Source organism: Camelus dromedarius, chromosome 21 (assembly GCF_036321535.1).
Source record: "Camelus dromedarius isolate mCamDro1 chromosome 21, mCamDro1.pat, whole genome shotgun sequence".
Lineage (NCBI taxonomy): Eukaryota > Metazoa > Chordata > Mammalia > Artiodactyla > Camelidae > Camelus > Camelus dromedarius.
The window spans coordinates 19292523-19305753 of NC_087456.1; the positions used below are offsets into that span (position 1 = coordinate 19292523).

Consider the following 13231-nt stretch of genomic DNA (forward strand, 5'->3'; position numbering starts at 1 on the left):
GGATTGAAATGGCTCAAATTTTAAAACACTTCAGAGGATGACTATTCCTCTGATAAAGGAGGAGGGAGTCAGTGACTCAGAGTTTCTGTGCTGAAGGGGAGAAGGATAATGATGGGACTGAACTAAATATGAAGAGTAGAGAATGGATTTTTGCTGTATTTTGAATTGGTTTTGAATACACTGACTGTGAGCCTATAGCATTTTGATGTTTACAGACCAAAAACATTTAACCAGGTGTCCCACTCTGGGGTGGTGCTCCTGCCCCTCCTCAACCAGCTTGATCCCTTTCAGAGATCAGGGGAGAGCAGGGCTCTGCTCTTTTCCTGCAGCTGTTCTCAGTGACTGCTTGTCATAAGCATTCATGCTCCGCAGTGCTCAGAATCGTCTCCCTGTGGCACCCCAGTGGGCCACTCCAAGTGTACTGTCACTTCCTGGTTGGGCCAGAAAAGAATTTTCGAGACATAACTCAGGGCAGGGCTCCCATGTATGCCATTTCTCTTTCATCCCTGCAGTGAAGCCCAACTGAGGGGCCTCTATGGTTTGTGGCTGTCTGGCTTCATCAGAGGGTGGCCGCCCTCTCCCCCGCCAGCCCTCTGGCTTGGTGGGGGAAGGCCTGTCCTGAGCTTTCCTGGTGAGCAGGCTCCCCAGGCCGCCCTCCTCCCTGCATTCTTGGCATTCACATGGCATGGCCATATATTATGCCCAGCATGCTCATTTTCAGTTTAAATGTGTTCTCATCCCAGAGGAGCAACTAATGGCGTCAAGTTACTGATGTGAAAAAAGCCTGCCGCTACAATGACTGTGGATTAATGAAATAGCAGTCATGGAGGCTGGGGCAGCAGTAAATTGTCAGGTCACTGGTGACAGGGATTTTAAATTATGTTCTCCGTCTCCTTTCCCCTTCTCCAAAACTATTTTGCTGTAGCATTGTTTGGTAAATGTTCTCATTGCTTCAGTGTTTGCTTTCTATTAAAAGTCGGTGCAGGCTGGGCCCCTTCCTCTTAAGGGCCCTTTGCTCAGAGGACTGGACGTGGGCTGAGAGGGATTTACAAGCCTATCATGCTTCCTCTAGGAGGCGTGAAGGCAAATCTCTTAATCCAGGATCATCACTGAATGATAAATTTCATTCAGAACATTGGCAAACACAGGGTTCTATCAGTGAACTCTGCACATTTGGCTTGTGAGTTACTATCTCCACTTCTATTACGGCTGTTTTCTTTTCCTAATGAATTTAAAATGAGGAGCCAGTACAATTCATAGTGTTTTTGAAAGGCAGCAAGTCTATTGTTCATTAGTTGAAGGACCTCAGGGAGTCTATTGATGGGCCATAGGGAGTTCAGGAATCCCTGGTCCTATAAGCAAATGTGAATGAGCAAACTACTCATATGCAGATGTTTTTCTAGGAAGGACTACGGATTTCATCAAATTCACCAGACGTTCCATAACACTGAGCCAGCTTAAAGGCTGCTGCAGAGCACTGTGTAGATGGCCACAACTTTTTCCTCTCCCCAGATCTTGTCCTTGCATGGACTTTGCAGCTCCTTTGATTGAAAGGAGTCTGTCCACCTTTGATTCTGGCTGGCACTGTGATTGGCTTTGGCCCATGGGGTATTAGCAAATGTGACACAAGCAGATTTGACAGGTGCTTGCACTGTGGGGTTTGCCTGCTTACTGTTCCTGGAACATGTGCTGTTCCTGCTGCCACGTGAACAAGGCTGGGCCTGCCCAATGAGCTACATGGCCTGGGCACCCTCTTTTCCCCAGCTGAACCCCAGCAAGAGTGGACAATGAGTGCGTCCAGCCTAGATGAGCCAAGCCAAGGTCTGTGGATTTCATCAAATTCACTAAATGTTCTAAAATGCCAGTATAGCTCAAGGGCTGCTCTGGTGGACTGCGTACGTGGCCACAGCTCCTTCCGCTCCACTCATCCATGACTTTGCAGTGGGACTTTGCAAGGGCAGGGGTATGTAGAGCCTGGGCCAAACCAGGAGCAACTGTCCAGCCCAAATTGCTGACGTACAGAATACTGATGCTATTTTGGGGTAGTTTATTATGCAGTAAAAGATAACTAGTACAAATACTATACCAGGCAGTGTACCTTTTGCGGATGAGGGACACATCTTACTCAGTCTGTGTATTTCTTTTTCCTAAAAACACAGTAACCATTCAATATATATTTGTTGAACCTAGTAGGACTGGTCTCTCAAAAAGACTGAGATTCAGCCACTTTCTCAAGGTCACTTAATGAATCCAGAGAGACCCCAGAGCACCTAGCTCCAGGCCTCAGCTCCCTTACTATAAAGTGGGCTTCAGAACACCTGCCCTCTCGCGCTGCTATGGCTGTTAGAGGTACTGGGTGCGCTGGAGGTGCTGGTGCTTGGTGGCCAGTAGCCCGAGCCTGGAGAGCGGCTGCCGAGCCTCGGAGCTCGCCGGCATCAGGCGCAGTGACCACCGGGTGTACAGTGGGGAGACTCCAGTTTTCGGGCGTCAGCTTTCTCTGCTGCAGAAGGAGGTTGGTTCCTGCTGGCTCGATCAGACATCCGTGTGTCAGCCTGATGTGGCTGCTGCTGCAGTGTGGCCCCGTGGCCGGAGGACATGCCACTCTCTGCAAGGTGGGGGAGGGTCCTGAACAGGACTGAGGGGACACCAGGGGCTGCTCTGGATTCAGCCATCACTCCCCGTATCTCGCTTCCTTGCTTGTAAAATTAGGTGTGGGTGACAGGAGGCTCTCTGAGATCTCTGCCAGCTGTAGAAATTCAGGGGCTTCAGTTACGACCAGAGTTCCCTCCAAGCCTGAGGGACTAAACTGCTCACAGGATCACTGAGCCTGAGAAAACTTTACATTTTTTTTTTTCTGGAGGAAAAGAAAAGGCCTTCTGTATTTGTCTAAAGCAGAAGGTGGAAAAGCAGGCCATATAATTGGAGAATAATAGAAAAAAGAAAAGCAAGCAAGCCTGATGTGAGCTGGGATGCTAGAACCTTGCTTCCTGCAGGATAATGGAGCTTCGTGTTATGCAGATCACATGATCAAACCATAGACAATTATAGAAAATCAGAAAAAGAAAATCATGACATACACAAAGGGTTATAAAATGCTCAGAATGAATTACACAGAGACCCGTGAGACAAACGATAAAAGTTTTTTTCTCCTTTCCCATTAAGACCTCCTATCCTTTTCTGATAACACCTAAAATGACTTCTTTCAAGGATTTAGGGTAAGACTTCTTTTTGGAGATGTATTTGGAAGTGAATAATGGACAACATATCATTTACCACAGGTACTGAAGACAACAGCTGAAAATTCTTCTTACCAAAACAAGTTTTTGCTCGGAAGCAAATGTGAAAACACTGGTTTTTATCCAGCTATCCCTGCTATCCCAAGGGGATAGTACTGTTATGCTTTTAATAGGATTTTCTATCTTTAATGTTGAGGTCTTAAACATTAAAATTACCAATGATTAAGCAAAGAAAACAATTACCAGATGGCATTTTCAACCAAATTTTTTATATTGATTATAATCATGCTTCTTTACAACTAATTCTTGTGGTGTGCAAACCAATATGTCTGCCTTTATTCGCCTAAATAATAAACACAGAACAGCATTTCCAATAGGGGAGGTTCACACAGCAAACAAAATATAGTGTGTGTGACCTCAATAAGGCATTCAGTAAAGGTATAAACCGTCTCCCCCCGACGGGTTCCCTTAGGATGCTCTGATGTTGGCATCGCATTCTTCTAAGAGTAGAATCAAATCTTCAATCAGGCTGTGCTCTCTGCCATGTGTCACTCTCATAATATCAAAAGCCTAAAGGGAAAAGAAAGAAGATGGATTAGGTCCCCACACCAGGCAGGTCCCTGGCCGCTCCTTGTCTTTTCTTGTGACATCAGGAGTGCGGAGAAGCCTGCAGTCTACAGTGTGAGCAGCACTGTGGTTCCTCAAGCCAGAAATGAAGTGACGGGTGATTTTGTCACATGGTGCTTGGAAAGCAGACTCACTGCTTGAGTCATCTCGGCCTGGTGTCCAACAACGCACTTCAGGGATAGTTAGTGCTTAGGTTTAGTGTGTAGTTACAGAGGTTTAAGCAGTTACTAAAATGATTAAGTAATATTAAAGAGGAACTGCTATACTGCTGCCACCTTAAAACAGTCATTTTTGCACTCTGCATTTAATGTTCATCTGTATGTACTGTGATATGTAGAATATGTACATACAATTTTTGTAGGCTTTTCATTTTGCGAATCCCTGCCTTCACTCCCCGTGTTCAGTCTGTCACTGTCTTGCCAGTTCTACCTCCACCATAGTTGTGAGATCTGGATGGGTTTGTGACCACTTCACTAATAGGGTATGATGGCATCAATGCTATCGACTTGCAAAGCTAGGTTAGAAAGGCCGTGCAGCCTTTGCCTTGTTCACGCGTACGCCTGCTCCTGGAACCACGAGCTCCCATGCTGCGAGGAAGCCCAAGCCACGTGGGGAAGTGCAGGTGCTCTGGTCGACAGTCCTAGCCAAGCCCGTCTTTAAAGCCATTCTAGCCTAGACGCTAGCAGTGCGAATAAAGAAGCCTCCGGATGATTCAGCCATCAGCCAGAAGACAGCCAGATTCTGGTCCTCACATCTGGCACCCTAGACGCTGTGGAAAAGAGGCATGCCATTCTTTTTTGTGATCTGTTTGAATTCCTGATCCAAATCATCTGTGAGCATAGGAAAAGGTGGTTGTTTTAGTCTGCAAAGTTTGGGGTTGGTTTGTCATACAGCAGTGGATAACCAGAATATCCTCAAAAATATTTTTGCAATAAATTAGAGATGAACAGTACCATCCTGCACTGCCCCAAAGGAAGGGGCACCAGCCCCTTGTCTTCAGTGTGAATAAGCCTTCACATATGTAGACACTGCGGGGGCTGTGAAGCACCCAGAAAAGTCCCTGCCGTGCAGCACAGGCTCTCAGCCTTGGCTGCACAGTAGTATCACCCGGGGCTTCAAAAGATATGCCAGTGCCCAGACTCCAACTGAGACCTGAAACCTGTTCTCTGGGGGTGAGGCCTGGGCTCAGGAGATTCTCCCGGCTGAGAACAGCTGATATAGTAAGCTTGCAACAAATGATAACAAAATGAACATCCTGAAAGCCGTGGAGACTTTTGAGCTGTGGAGCACCTTGGTGGTCATGTAGTCAGACCCCTTCTTTCTCCTGAGGAGGGAACCTGAAGCCGGGAGAAGCAGTGCTCAGGACTAGGAGTGCTTTCAGCCTGTGTTCCTGGCTTTTTGGCCCCTTTAAAAATATTCCCTTTAAGCTGGATTAATGGCGGACAGAGCGGGTCTAGATTTAACTGCTTGGTGAGATGCCTCTGAGCCAAAGATTGAAAACCAGTGTTTGATGCGTTCAGAGAACAAATGTCTTCCCCACCCCTCCTCCCAACCAGACCCCGGGCACTGCCCTGGGTCCTGCGTCATTTGACATCTCAGAGTCCAAGGCAGAGGCCTGTGTGAGAGCATGATTGTAAAGAGAGACTGGAGAGATGCTTCACGTCCTTTATGGGTAATTGGAAAGCTGTCTTAGACGTTCCCTTCCCTTCCACTCAACAGAGGGCCAGATGCACTTGTGCTCTGGCAAAGGAGGGTGAATGGGCCAGAAGCACTGCCTGAAAAGCTCTTTGCAGACAGAGAAATGACACTGCTCCATCCCAGGAGAGGGTGGTCTAGGGAAAGGCCAGCCTGGCCTGCGAGGGCTCTCCCCACGCAGCGCTCGCTGCTCTGCTCTGCTGAGTGAGGGCCTGGCCCTGTTTCTCAGGAGACCTCCCAGACAGGTTTCTTTTTGTCCTCCTCGTTGTATTTCCCCAGGTTCCTCAGCTGGAGAATGTTCTGTGCTTCTCAGAGATTTGACTCAGAGGCTCCATGACAAAGTCATGGAGGTGGAGCTACATGTTTTCAAATGTATTATAGCTCCAGTTCCTCCAGGAACTGCAGAGCCACAGCCAGGAAGGGAAGCTGCCTGGCCATCCCCAGGCCTCATTTCCACACCTCACACCCCCTGGCCTGCTTCCTTACAGGACCATGAAGACCATCTGGTCCAGTGCCCTCAGGTTTGGCCTGAGAGGTGGGCCCTGGGTGAGCACGTGGCTGTCAGGACTCAACCCAGTGTTCATTCCATGACTGCACTGTACAGCCGTCATCTGCACACAGTCTGCTGTGACCACAGAGAGGGCCTGGAGAGTTTCTAAGGTATGACTTCTGACTCATCCTCAGGGGCCACAAAGGTCTTCCTAGTCAAGATGCTGCTGGTTGTGACCTGCACTCTCTTACTTGGTGAACGTAGCACCAGAAGCAAAAGTGGAGCAGGGGGCAACCCCTGGGTTTGTCTGTGTAGGATTTGAGGTACTATGATTAGAGTCTTATCCACAGGATGGCTAGAAGCAGAGAGGAAATGAGTATAGCTGAGAGTGGAGAACCAATTTGAAGACTAGGAAAAAAAAAGCTGTATTATTTGTCTAGAAGGTAAAACTGAACATATATATGATTAACAAGTAAACACTGTAATTTTCTCTGAGTGATAGATGGGGCAGAAAAGAAAAGGAGAAAAAGAAGGGAAGAAAGAAATATGATTCAGTAACGTACAGAATATGTTGGTGACTGTGTTCTGTGTGTGTGTGTGTGTGAACAACATGTCAGGTTGAGTGTACAGGAAGCTGCAACTCAGACCTGGGCAGGGAGGACATCTGGTCCTTGTCCTGGATGTCACCTGGGCCTACAGTTGACCTGGGGCAGCAGATCTCATTGATGTAGGAAATGAGCCCTGTGTGGATGTGGATGTTGGCATAGACCGGCTCTCCATGACCTATGCCAACAGCCCCTCAGCCTGGCAGGAAGATGAGGAGGCCCCCCCTCAAAGCAAAGTTACAGTAAATCTCTGACAAACCAGAATAATTATTTCCCGTAGCTCTGTGTCTCCCTCCTCTCATCCCCTCCCAACTGCCACACGTGCGCACGTCAGAGAGGACAATTCTAGTTTAATTTCCTGCAGCAGTATGTAAAACAGATTAAGGAAGTATAAAATTGGAGCTAGCCTGTGCTGGGACAAGCTTATCTCTCTCCATTAAATTTTATTTTTTTAATGGTAGAATTTAAAAAGAGTCTGAATGTAATCTTCCACAGAGGACCTATTTGAAGCCTCCAGGTTGGGGTTGCTGTACCCGTGTACTGGCTCTAAATGTCACAGGAGAAATGGAAGCACAGATTGTCTGCCACATGACAGGCATGGCTCACTCAGAAGTAAAGATAGGGTCCCCAGAACTGATTTCAGTCTCATCACATCATTTTTTTTTTAAAGTAATTTTAGAACTATGGTCATACATTAAACAAAATGAATTAAATCAAATTATGATTTAAAGCTGCAAACAATATAGCTTTCTTATTAATTTTTAATAAAAATATATTAAGCTTATCAAGGATCTCATATACTCTCTACCTTAAGCCTGAGGGAATCCAATAAATGACTTCCCCAAGCAGGATTTAAATATGGATATAAATCAGAGGGAAAAGAAATGTATGTATGATAAGAACCTCTGGAATCAGATCACAAGAGGGAAAAATGCAGGCAAGTTTTCTTACTCTGTCCACTGCGGGGTGAAAGCTGAGTAGAGGGTAGGGGTGGGGGGCTTGCAATGGAGCATCCAAAGCAGGTCATGTAGGAAGACAGACTTACACTTCAAGCAGCTCCAGAGCCGTGACAAGCCCTTCACAAGGGGCAGCAGGAAATCCCAAAGCCTTTGATGACCTGCCTAAGCTTACAGCACCCCTGCCGACTCTGCCCATGCTCTACACCTTGCATACGATCTGCTGGAAGGACCTGTCCTCCTGGGAGGCAAAATTTCCTTAAAGAAAACATCTCTCCATTCAGTCACTAAATATTGTCTAAGCAGCTACAATGAATACGACTTGGGCCTTGTGTGATAAAGGGAGAGGTGAGGTGCTGGGGCGTCCAGGGGGACCCCAGCAGGGGTTACAGATGCTGTGAGCTCAGGCCTGTGCCTTCCAGTGGGAGTAGCTGTTCCAGGAAGAGTTGTTGCTTGTATTGCTGCTTAACTAGTCAGTCGATCAAATGCATATTTATTGAGCACCTGAGACCTCCTGAAGAAGTCATGTCTCCTCCCTGAGCCCAGAGCCTTAGTTTCCTCACTTGAATAACGAGGAGGGTGGATTAAAGTCTATGGACAAACCATGTCCCAGACAGAGAGCTAGGAGGTGATAACTGGTTTTGTTTCCAAATATTGTGTTACTGATTTCTAATTTAACTCCATTGTGATCAGAGAATTTACTTTGCATGACTTGAATACTTTTACATTTATTGAGACTTGCTTTATGGCCAGAATCCTGCATGGTATATGTTCTGTGGGTACTTGAAAAGAATGTGTATTCTGCTGCTGTTGAGTGGAGTGCTTTATAGATGTCAGTTAGAGCCTGCTGGTTGATGGTGCTGTTCAGGTCGTCTGTCCTTGATTTTCTGTCTACTTGTTTTGTCAGTTGTTGAGGGGGGTGAGATGTCCTCCTCAACAACTGACAGAACAAGTGTCCGTGAGTCTATTGTCCATTTCCCCTTTCAGTTCTATCAGTTTTTGTTTCCCACAGATGCCAACGGGGTTGTTTAGTGCATACACATTGAGGGCTGCTATGTATTCTTGGTAAATTGACTTCCCCCCCCATTATGTAATACCCTTCTCTGTCTCTAGCAACATTTTCTTTGCTCTGAAGTCTATTTTATCTGATATTAATACAGCCGCTCTAGCTTTCTTTTGACTAATGGTGTTTTCATGATACATCTTTTTTTCCATACATTTACTTTCAACCTGCCTATATCAGTATATTTAAAGTGAGTTTCTTATAGACAGAATATAGTTAGGCCATGTAAAAAAATCCTTTCTAATAATCTCTGTCATTTAATTGGTATATTTTAGACAATTTATTTGTTTGCATAGATCACTTATGTAATTAATGTACTTATTCATGTATTAGGGTTTTAAGTTTGCTATTTTTTTTGTTGTTTTCTGTTCTGGGTTTTTGTTTTTGTTTTTTTTTTTTTGCTTCTATTTTCTTGCATTTCCTGTGGATTAAAGGTTTTTTTAGAACTCTTGTAGAATTTTTTTTTTATTAAAGTATAGTCAGTTTACAATGTGTCAATTTCTGGTATACAGCATAACAGTTCAGTCATACGTATACATACATATATTTGTTTTCATATTCTTCATTATAGATTACTATAAGATAGTGAATATAATTCCCTGTGCTATACAGTATAAACTTGTTGTTTATCTATTTTATATATAGTAGTTAGTATCTGCAAACCTTTTATCCCTTCCCACCCCTTTCTTCCCCCTGGTAACCACAAGTTTGTTTCCTATGTCTCTGAGTCTTTCTGTTTTGTAAATAAGTTCATTTGTGTATTTTTTTCTTTTTTAGATTTCACATATGAGTATGATATCATACAGTATTTTTCTTTCTCTTTCTGGCTTACTTCACTTAGTATGATGATCTCCAGCTCCATTCATGTTGCTGTAAATGGCATTCTTTTATTATTTTTTATGGCTGAGTAATACTGTATTGTATAAATATACCACAGATTCTTTATCCAGTCATCTGTTGATGGACATTTAGGTTGTTTCCATGTTTTGGCTTGTAAATAGTACTGCTGTGAACATTGGGGTGCATGTATTTTTTTGAACTAAGTTTCCCTCTGGATATATGCTCAAGAGTGGGATTGTTAGATCATTTTTAGTCTATTCTTAGTTTTTTAAGGAATCCCTATACTGTTTTCCATAACGGCTGTACCAAATTACATTCCCACCAACAATGTGGGAGGGTTCCCTCTTCTCTACAACCTCTCCAGCATTTATCATTCGTGGACTTCTGAATGATGGCCATTCTGACTGGTGTGAGGTGACACGTAATTGATTTGCATTTCTCTGATAATTAGTGATACTGAATATTTTTTCATATGCCTGTTGGCCATTTATATGTCTTCATTGGAGAATTGCTTGTTTAGGTCTTCTGCCCATTTTTGGATTGGGTTGTTTGTTTTTTTGTTAAGTTGTATATTCTAGAAATTAAGCCCTTGGCAGTCATCTTTTGCAAATACGTTCTCCCATTCTGTAGGTTGTCTTTTTGTTTTGTTTATAGTTTCCTTTGCTGTGCAAAAGCTTGTAAGTTTAATTAGGTCCCACTGGTTTATTTTTGCTTTTATTTCTATTGCCTGGGTAGACTGCCCTAGGAGAACACTGCTAAGATTTATGTCAGATATTTTGCATGTTTTCTTCTAGATTTATCATGTCTTCTTTTAAGTCTTTAAGCCATTTTGAGTTTATTTTTGTGTAATGGTGCGAGGGAGTATTCTAACTTCATTGATTTACATGCAACTGTCCAGTTTTCCCAATGGCATTTGCTGAAGAGACTGTGTTTACTCCATTGTATGTTCTTGCTTCCTTTGTCAAAGATTAATTTACCAAAAGTTTGTGGGTTTATTTTTGGGCTCTCTGTTCTGTTCCATTGATCCATATGTCTGTTTTTGCACCAGTATCATGCTGTTTAGATTACTGTAGCTCTGTAGTATTGTCTGAAGTCTGGGAGGGTTATTCCCCCAGCTTCATTCTTTTTCTTTAGTATTGCTTTGGCAGTTCTGGATCTTCTGTGATTTCATATAAATTTTAGGATTATTTGTTCTGGTTCTGTGAAAAAATGTCCTGGGTAATTTGACAGGGATCACATTAGATCTATAGATTGCTTTGGGTAGTATGCCATTTTAACAATATTAATTCTTCCAATCCAAGAACATGGGATATCTTTCCATTTATTCAAGTCCTCTTTAATTTCCTTAGTCAGTGTTTTGTAGTTCTCTGTGTATAAGTCTTTCACTTCCTTGGTCAGGTTTACTCAAGTATTTTATTTTTCTGGATATGATATTAAAAGGGATTGTTTCTTTACTTTCCTTTTCTGTTATTTCATTGTTAGTGTAAAGAAATGCAACTGATTTCTGTATGTTAATCTTGTATCCTGCTACCTTGCCAAATTCTTTTGTGAGCTCTTGCAGCTTTTGTGTGGAGCCTTTAAGGTTTTCTGTATAGTATCGTGTCATCTGCATATAGTGACAATTTTACCTTTTCTCTTCCAGTGTGGATCCCTTTAGAATGTTTCTGAGTGTATCCATTTGTATAGATTTTTAAGTAGCTGTTCTAGGTCTTATACATGTATCTTACATATAAGTTACATTATCACACTCTAGTGGTGTCCTCATTTTACCTGTTTAGAAACCTTACCTCCCTTTATGTTTTACCCTCCTTTATTTGGAATATAATTGTCCTAAATATTTCCACTAAATACATTTAGAACCAGAGAAGACAGTGTTATAATTTTTGGTTCAAGTGTCAAACATTATCTAAAATACTCTAGAGGAGAGTGGAAGTCCGTTTTACTTGCCCCTATTTTTGCTGACCATGTTCTTTCTTCCTGATGTTCAGAGACTCCTGCTTCTATTATTTCCTTTCTGTTTAGAGAATTACTTTAGCCATCCTTTTGGGATAGGTCTGCTGGTGACAAATTCTCAATTAGTTTCCCTTCATCTGAGAATGTTTTGATTTCCCCTTAACTCTTGAAGGCTATTTTGCTGAATACTGGTTTTTGAGTTAAGTTCTTTTTTTTTTTTCAGTCCTTGAAAAATATTGTGCCACTTACGTCTGGCCTCCATGGTTTCTAATGAGAAAGCCACTGTAATTCAAATTGTTTTTCTCCTACAGGCACACTGTCTTTTTTCACTTGCTGCTTCTAAGATACTTTGTCTTTAGTTTTCAAAAATTTGACTAGGATGAGTCTTGATGTGATTTCTTTGGATTTTTCTTGTTTGGATTCACTTAGCTTCTTGAATCTGCAGGTAGATGTTAATGTGTACAGTTCAGTGGCATTAAGTATATTCATACTACTGCACAACCACTACCGCTGTCCACATCCAGAACTTCTGGGTTATCCCAGAATGAAACTGCACCCACTGAACAGTAATTCCCTTTTCTCTCCAGCTCCCAGTTACCACTATTCTACTTTCTGTCTCTCTCTGTTTTTGACTACTCTAGGTACCTCATGTAAATGGAATCATACAATATTTGTCCTTTTTTGACTGGCTTATTTCACTTAGCATGTCTTCAAGGTTCATCCATGTGGTTTCATTATTAAGGCTGAATAATATTTCATTGTATGTCTGTTCCACATTTTGTTTATCTATTCATCCACCCATGGACATTTAGGTTGTTTCCACCTTTTAGCTACTGTTAATAATGCTTGCTGTGAACACTGGTGTATAAATATATGTTCAAGTACCTGCTTTTAGTTCTTTTGGGTATATACCCAGAAGTGGAATTGCTGGATCAGATGGTAATTCTGTGTTTCATTATTTTTGAGGAACTGCTGTACTGTTTTTCCACAGTGGATGCCCTGTTGTGCATTCCTGCCAGTAATGCACAGGAGTTCCAATTTCTCCACATCCATACCAACACTTGTCTTCTGTTTTGTTTTGTTTTGTTTTTAATTATTTATTTTTTTCTTCAATTACAGTCTCCCTAGTGGGTGAGCAGTAGTATCTCATTGTTGTTCGGGTTTGCATTTCCCTAATCATTAGTGACATTAAGCATCTTTATATGCCTTTTGGCTATTTGTGTATCTTCTTTGGAGAAATGTCTATTCAAGTCTTTTGCCCATTTTTTAATTGGGCTGTTTTGATGTTTAAGTTTAGGCATTCTCTGCATATTCTGGATATTAATCCCTTATCAGATATGTGATTTGCAAATATTTTGTTCCATTCTGTTGGTTGCCTTTTTACTCTGTTGATAGTGTCCTTTGATGCACATTTTAAATTTTGCTAAAGTTCAGTTTATCAATTTTTTTCTTTGTTGCCTGTGCCTTTGGTGTCATATCCAGAATAATCACTGCCAAATCCCATGCTCTTCCTCTGTTTTCTTCAAAGAGTTTTATAGTTTTAGCTCTTATATTAGGTCTTTAATCCATGCATTACTTTTTAAAAATTCAAGTACAATTGATTTACAATGTTGTGTTAGTTTCTGGTGTAAAGCAGAGTGATTCAGATATATGTAATATCTGGTAGATATGTACTTTTTCAGATTCTTTTCCATTATAGGTTATTATAAGCTACTGAATATAGTTCCCTGTGCTATACAGTAAGACCTTGTTATCTACTTTATATA

At 42.3% G+C, this 13231-nt stretch overlaps 1 protein-coding gene and 1 long non-coding RNA gene across 5 annotated transcripts in view; one reads left to right on the forward strand and one right to left on the reverse strand.

Annotated features, from left to right (window-relative positions):
- The window catches only part of LOC105099500 (uncharacterized), a 61865-nt gene that overhangs the window by 19683 nt on the left and 28951 nt on the right, over positions 1 to 13231 (forward strand). The window contains exon 3 of one of the 3 annotated variants that reach the window (XR_010377150.1): positions 6047 to 6218. The exons of the other annotated variants lie outside the window; for them this stretch is intronic. This is a non-coding gene — a long non-coding RNA (uncharacterized LOC105099500). The remainder of the gene's footprint in view (positions 1 to 6046; positions 6219 to 13231) is intronic. 3 annotated transcript variants of the gene reach the window in all.
- Positions 3484 to 13231, reverse strand: part of SMYD3 (SET and MYND domain containing 3) — a 558077-nt gene continuing 548329 nt past the window's right edge. For both annotated transcript variants that reach the window (XM_010992333.3, XM_031438496.2), the window contains one exon: positions 3484 to 3806. In XM_010992333.3, the coding sequence (XP_010990635.1) occupies positions 3705 to 3806 (102 nt within the window). In that variant the 3' untranslated portion in view covers positions 3484 to 3704. The remainder of the gene's footprint in view (positions 3807 to 13231) is intronic.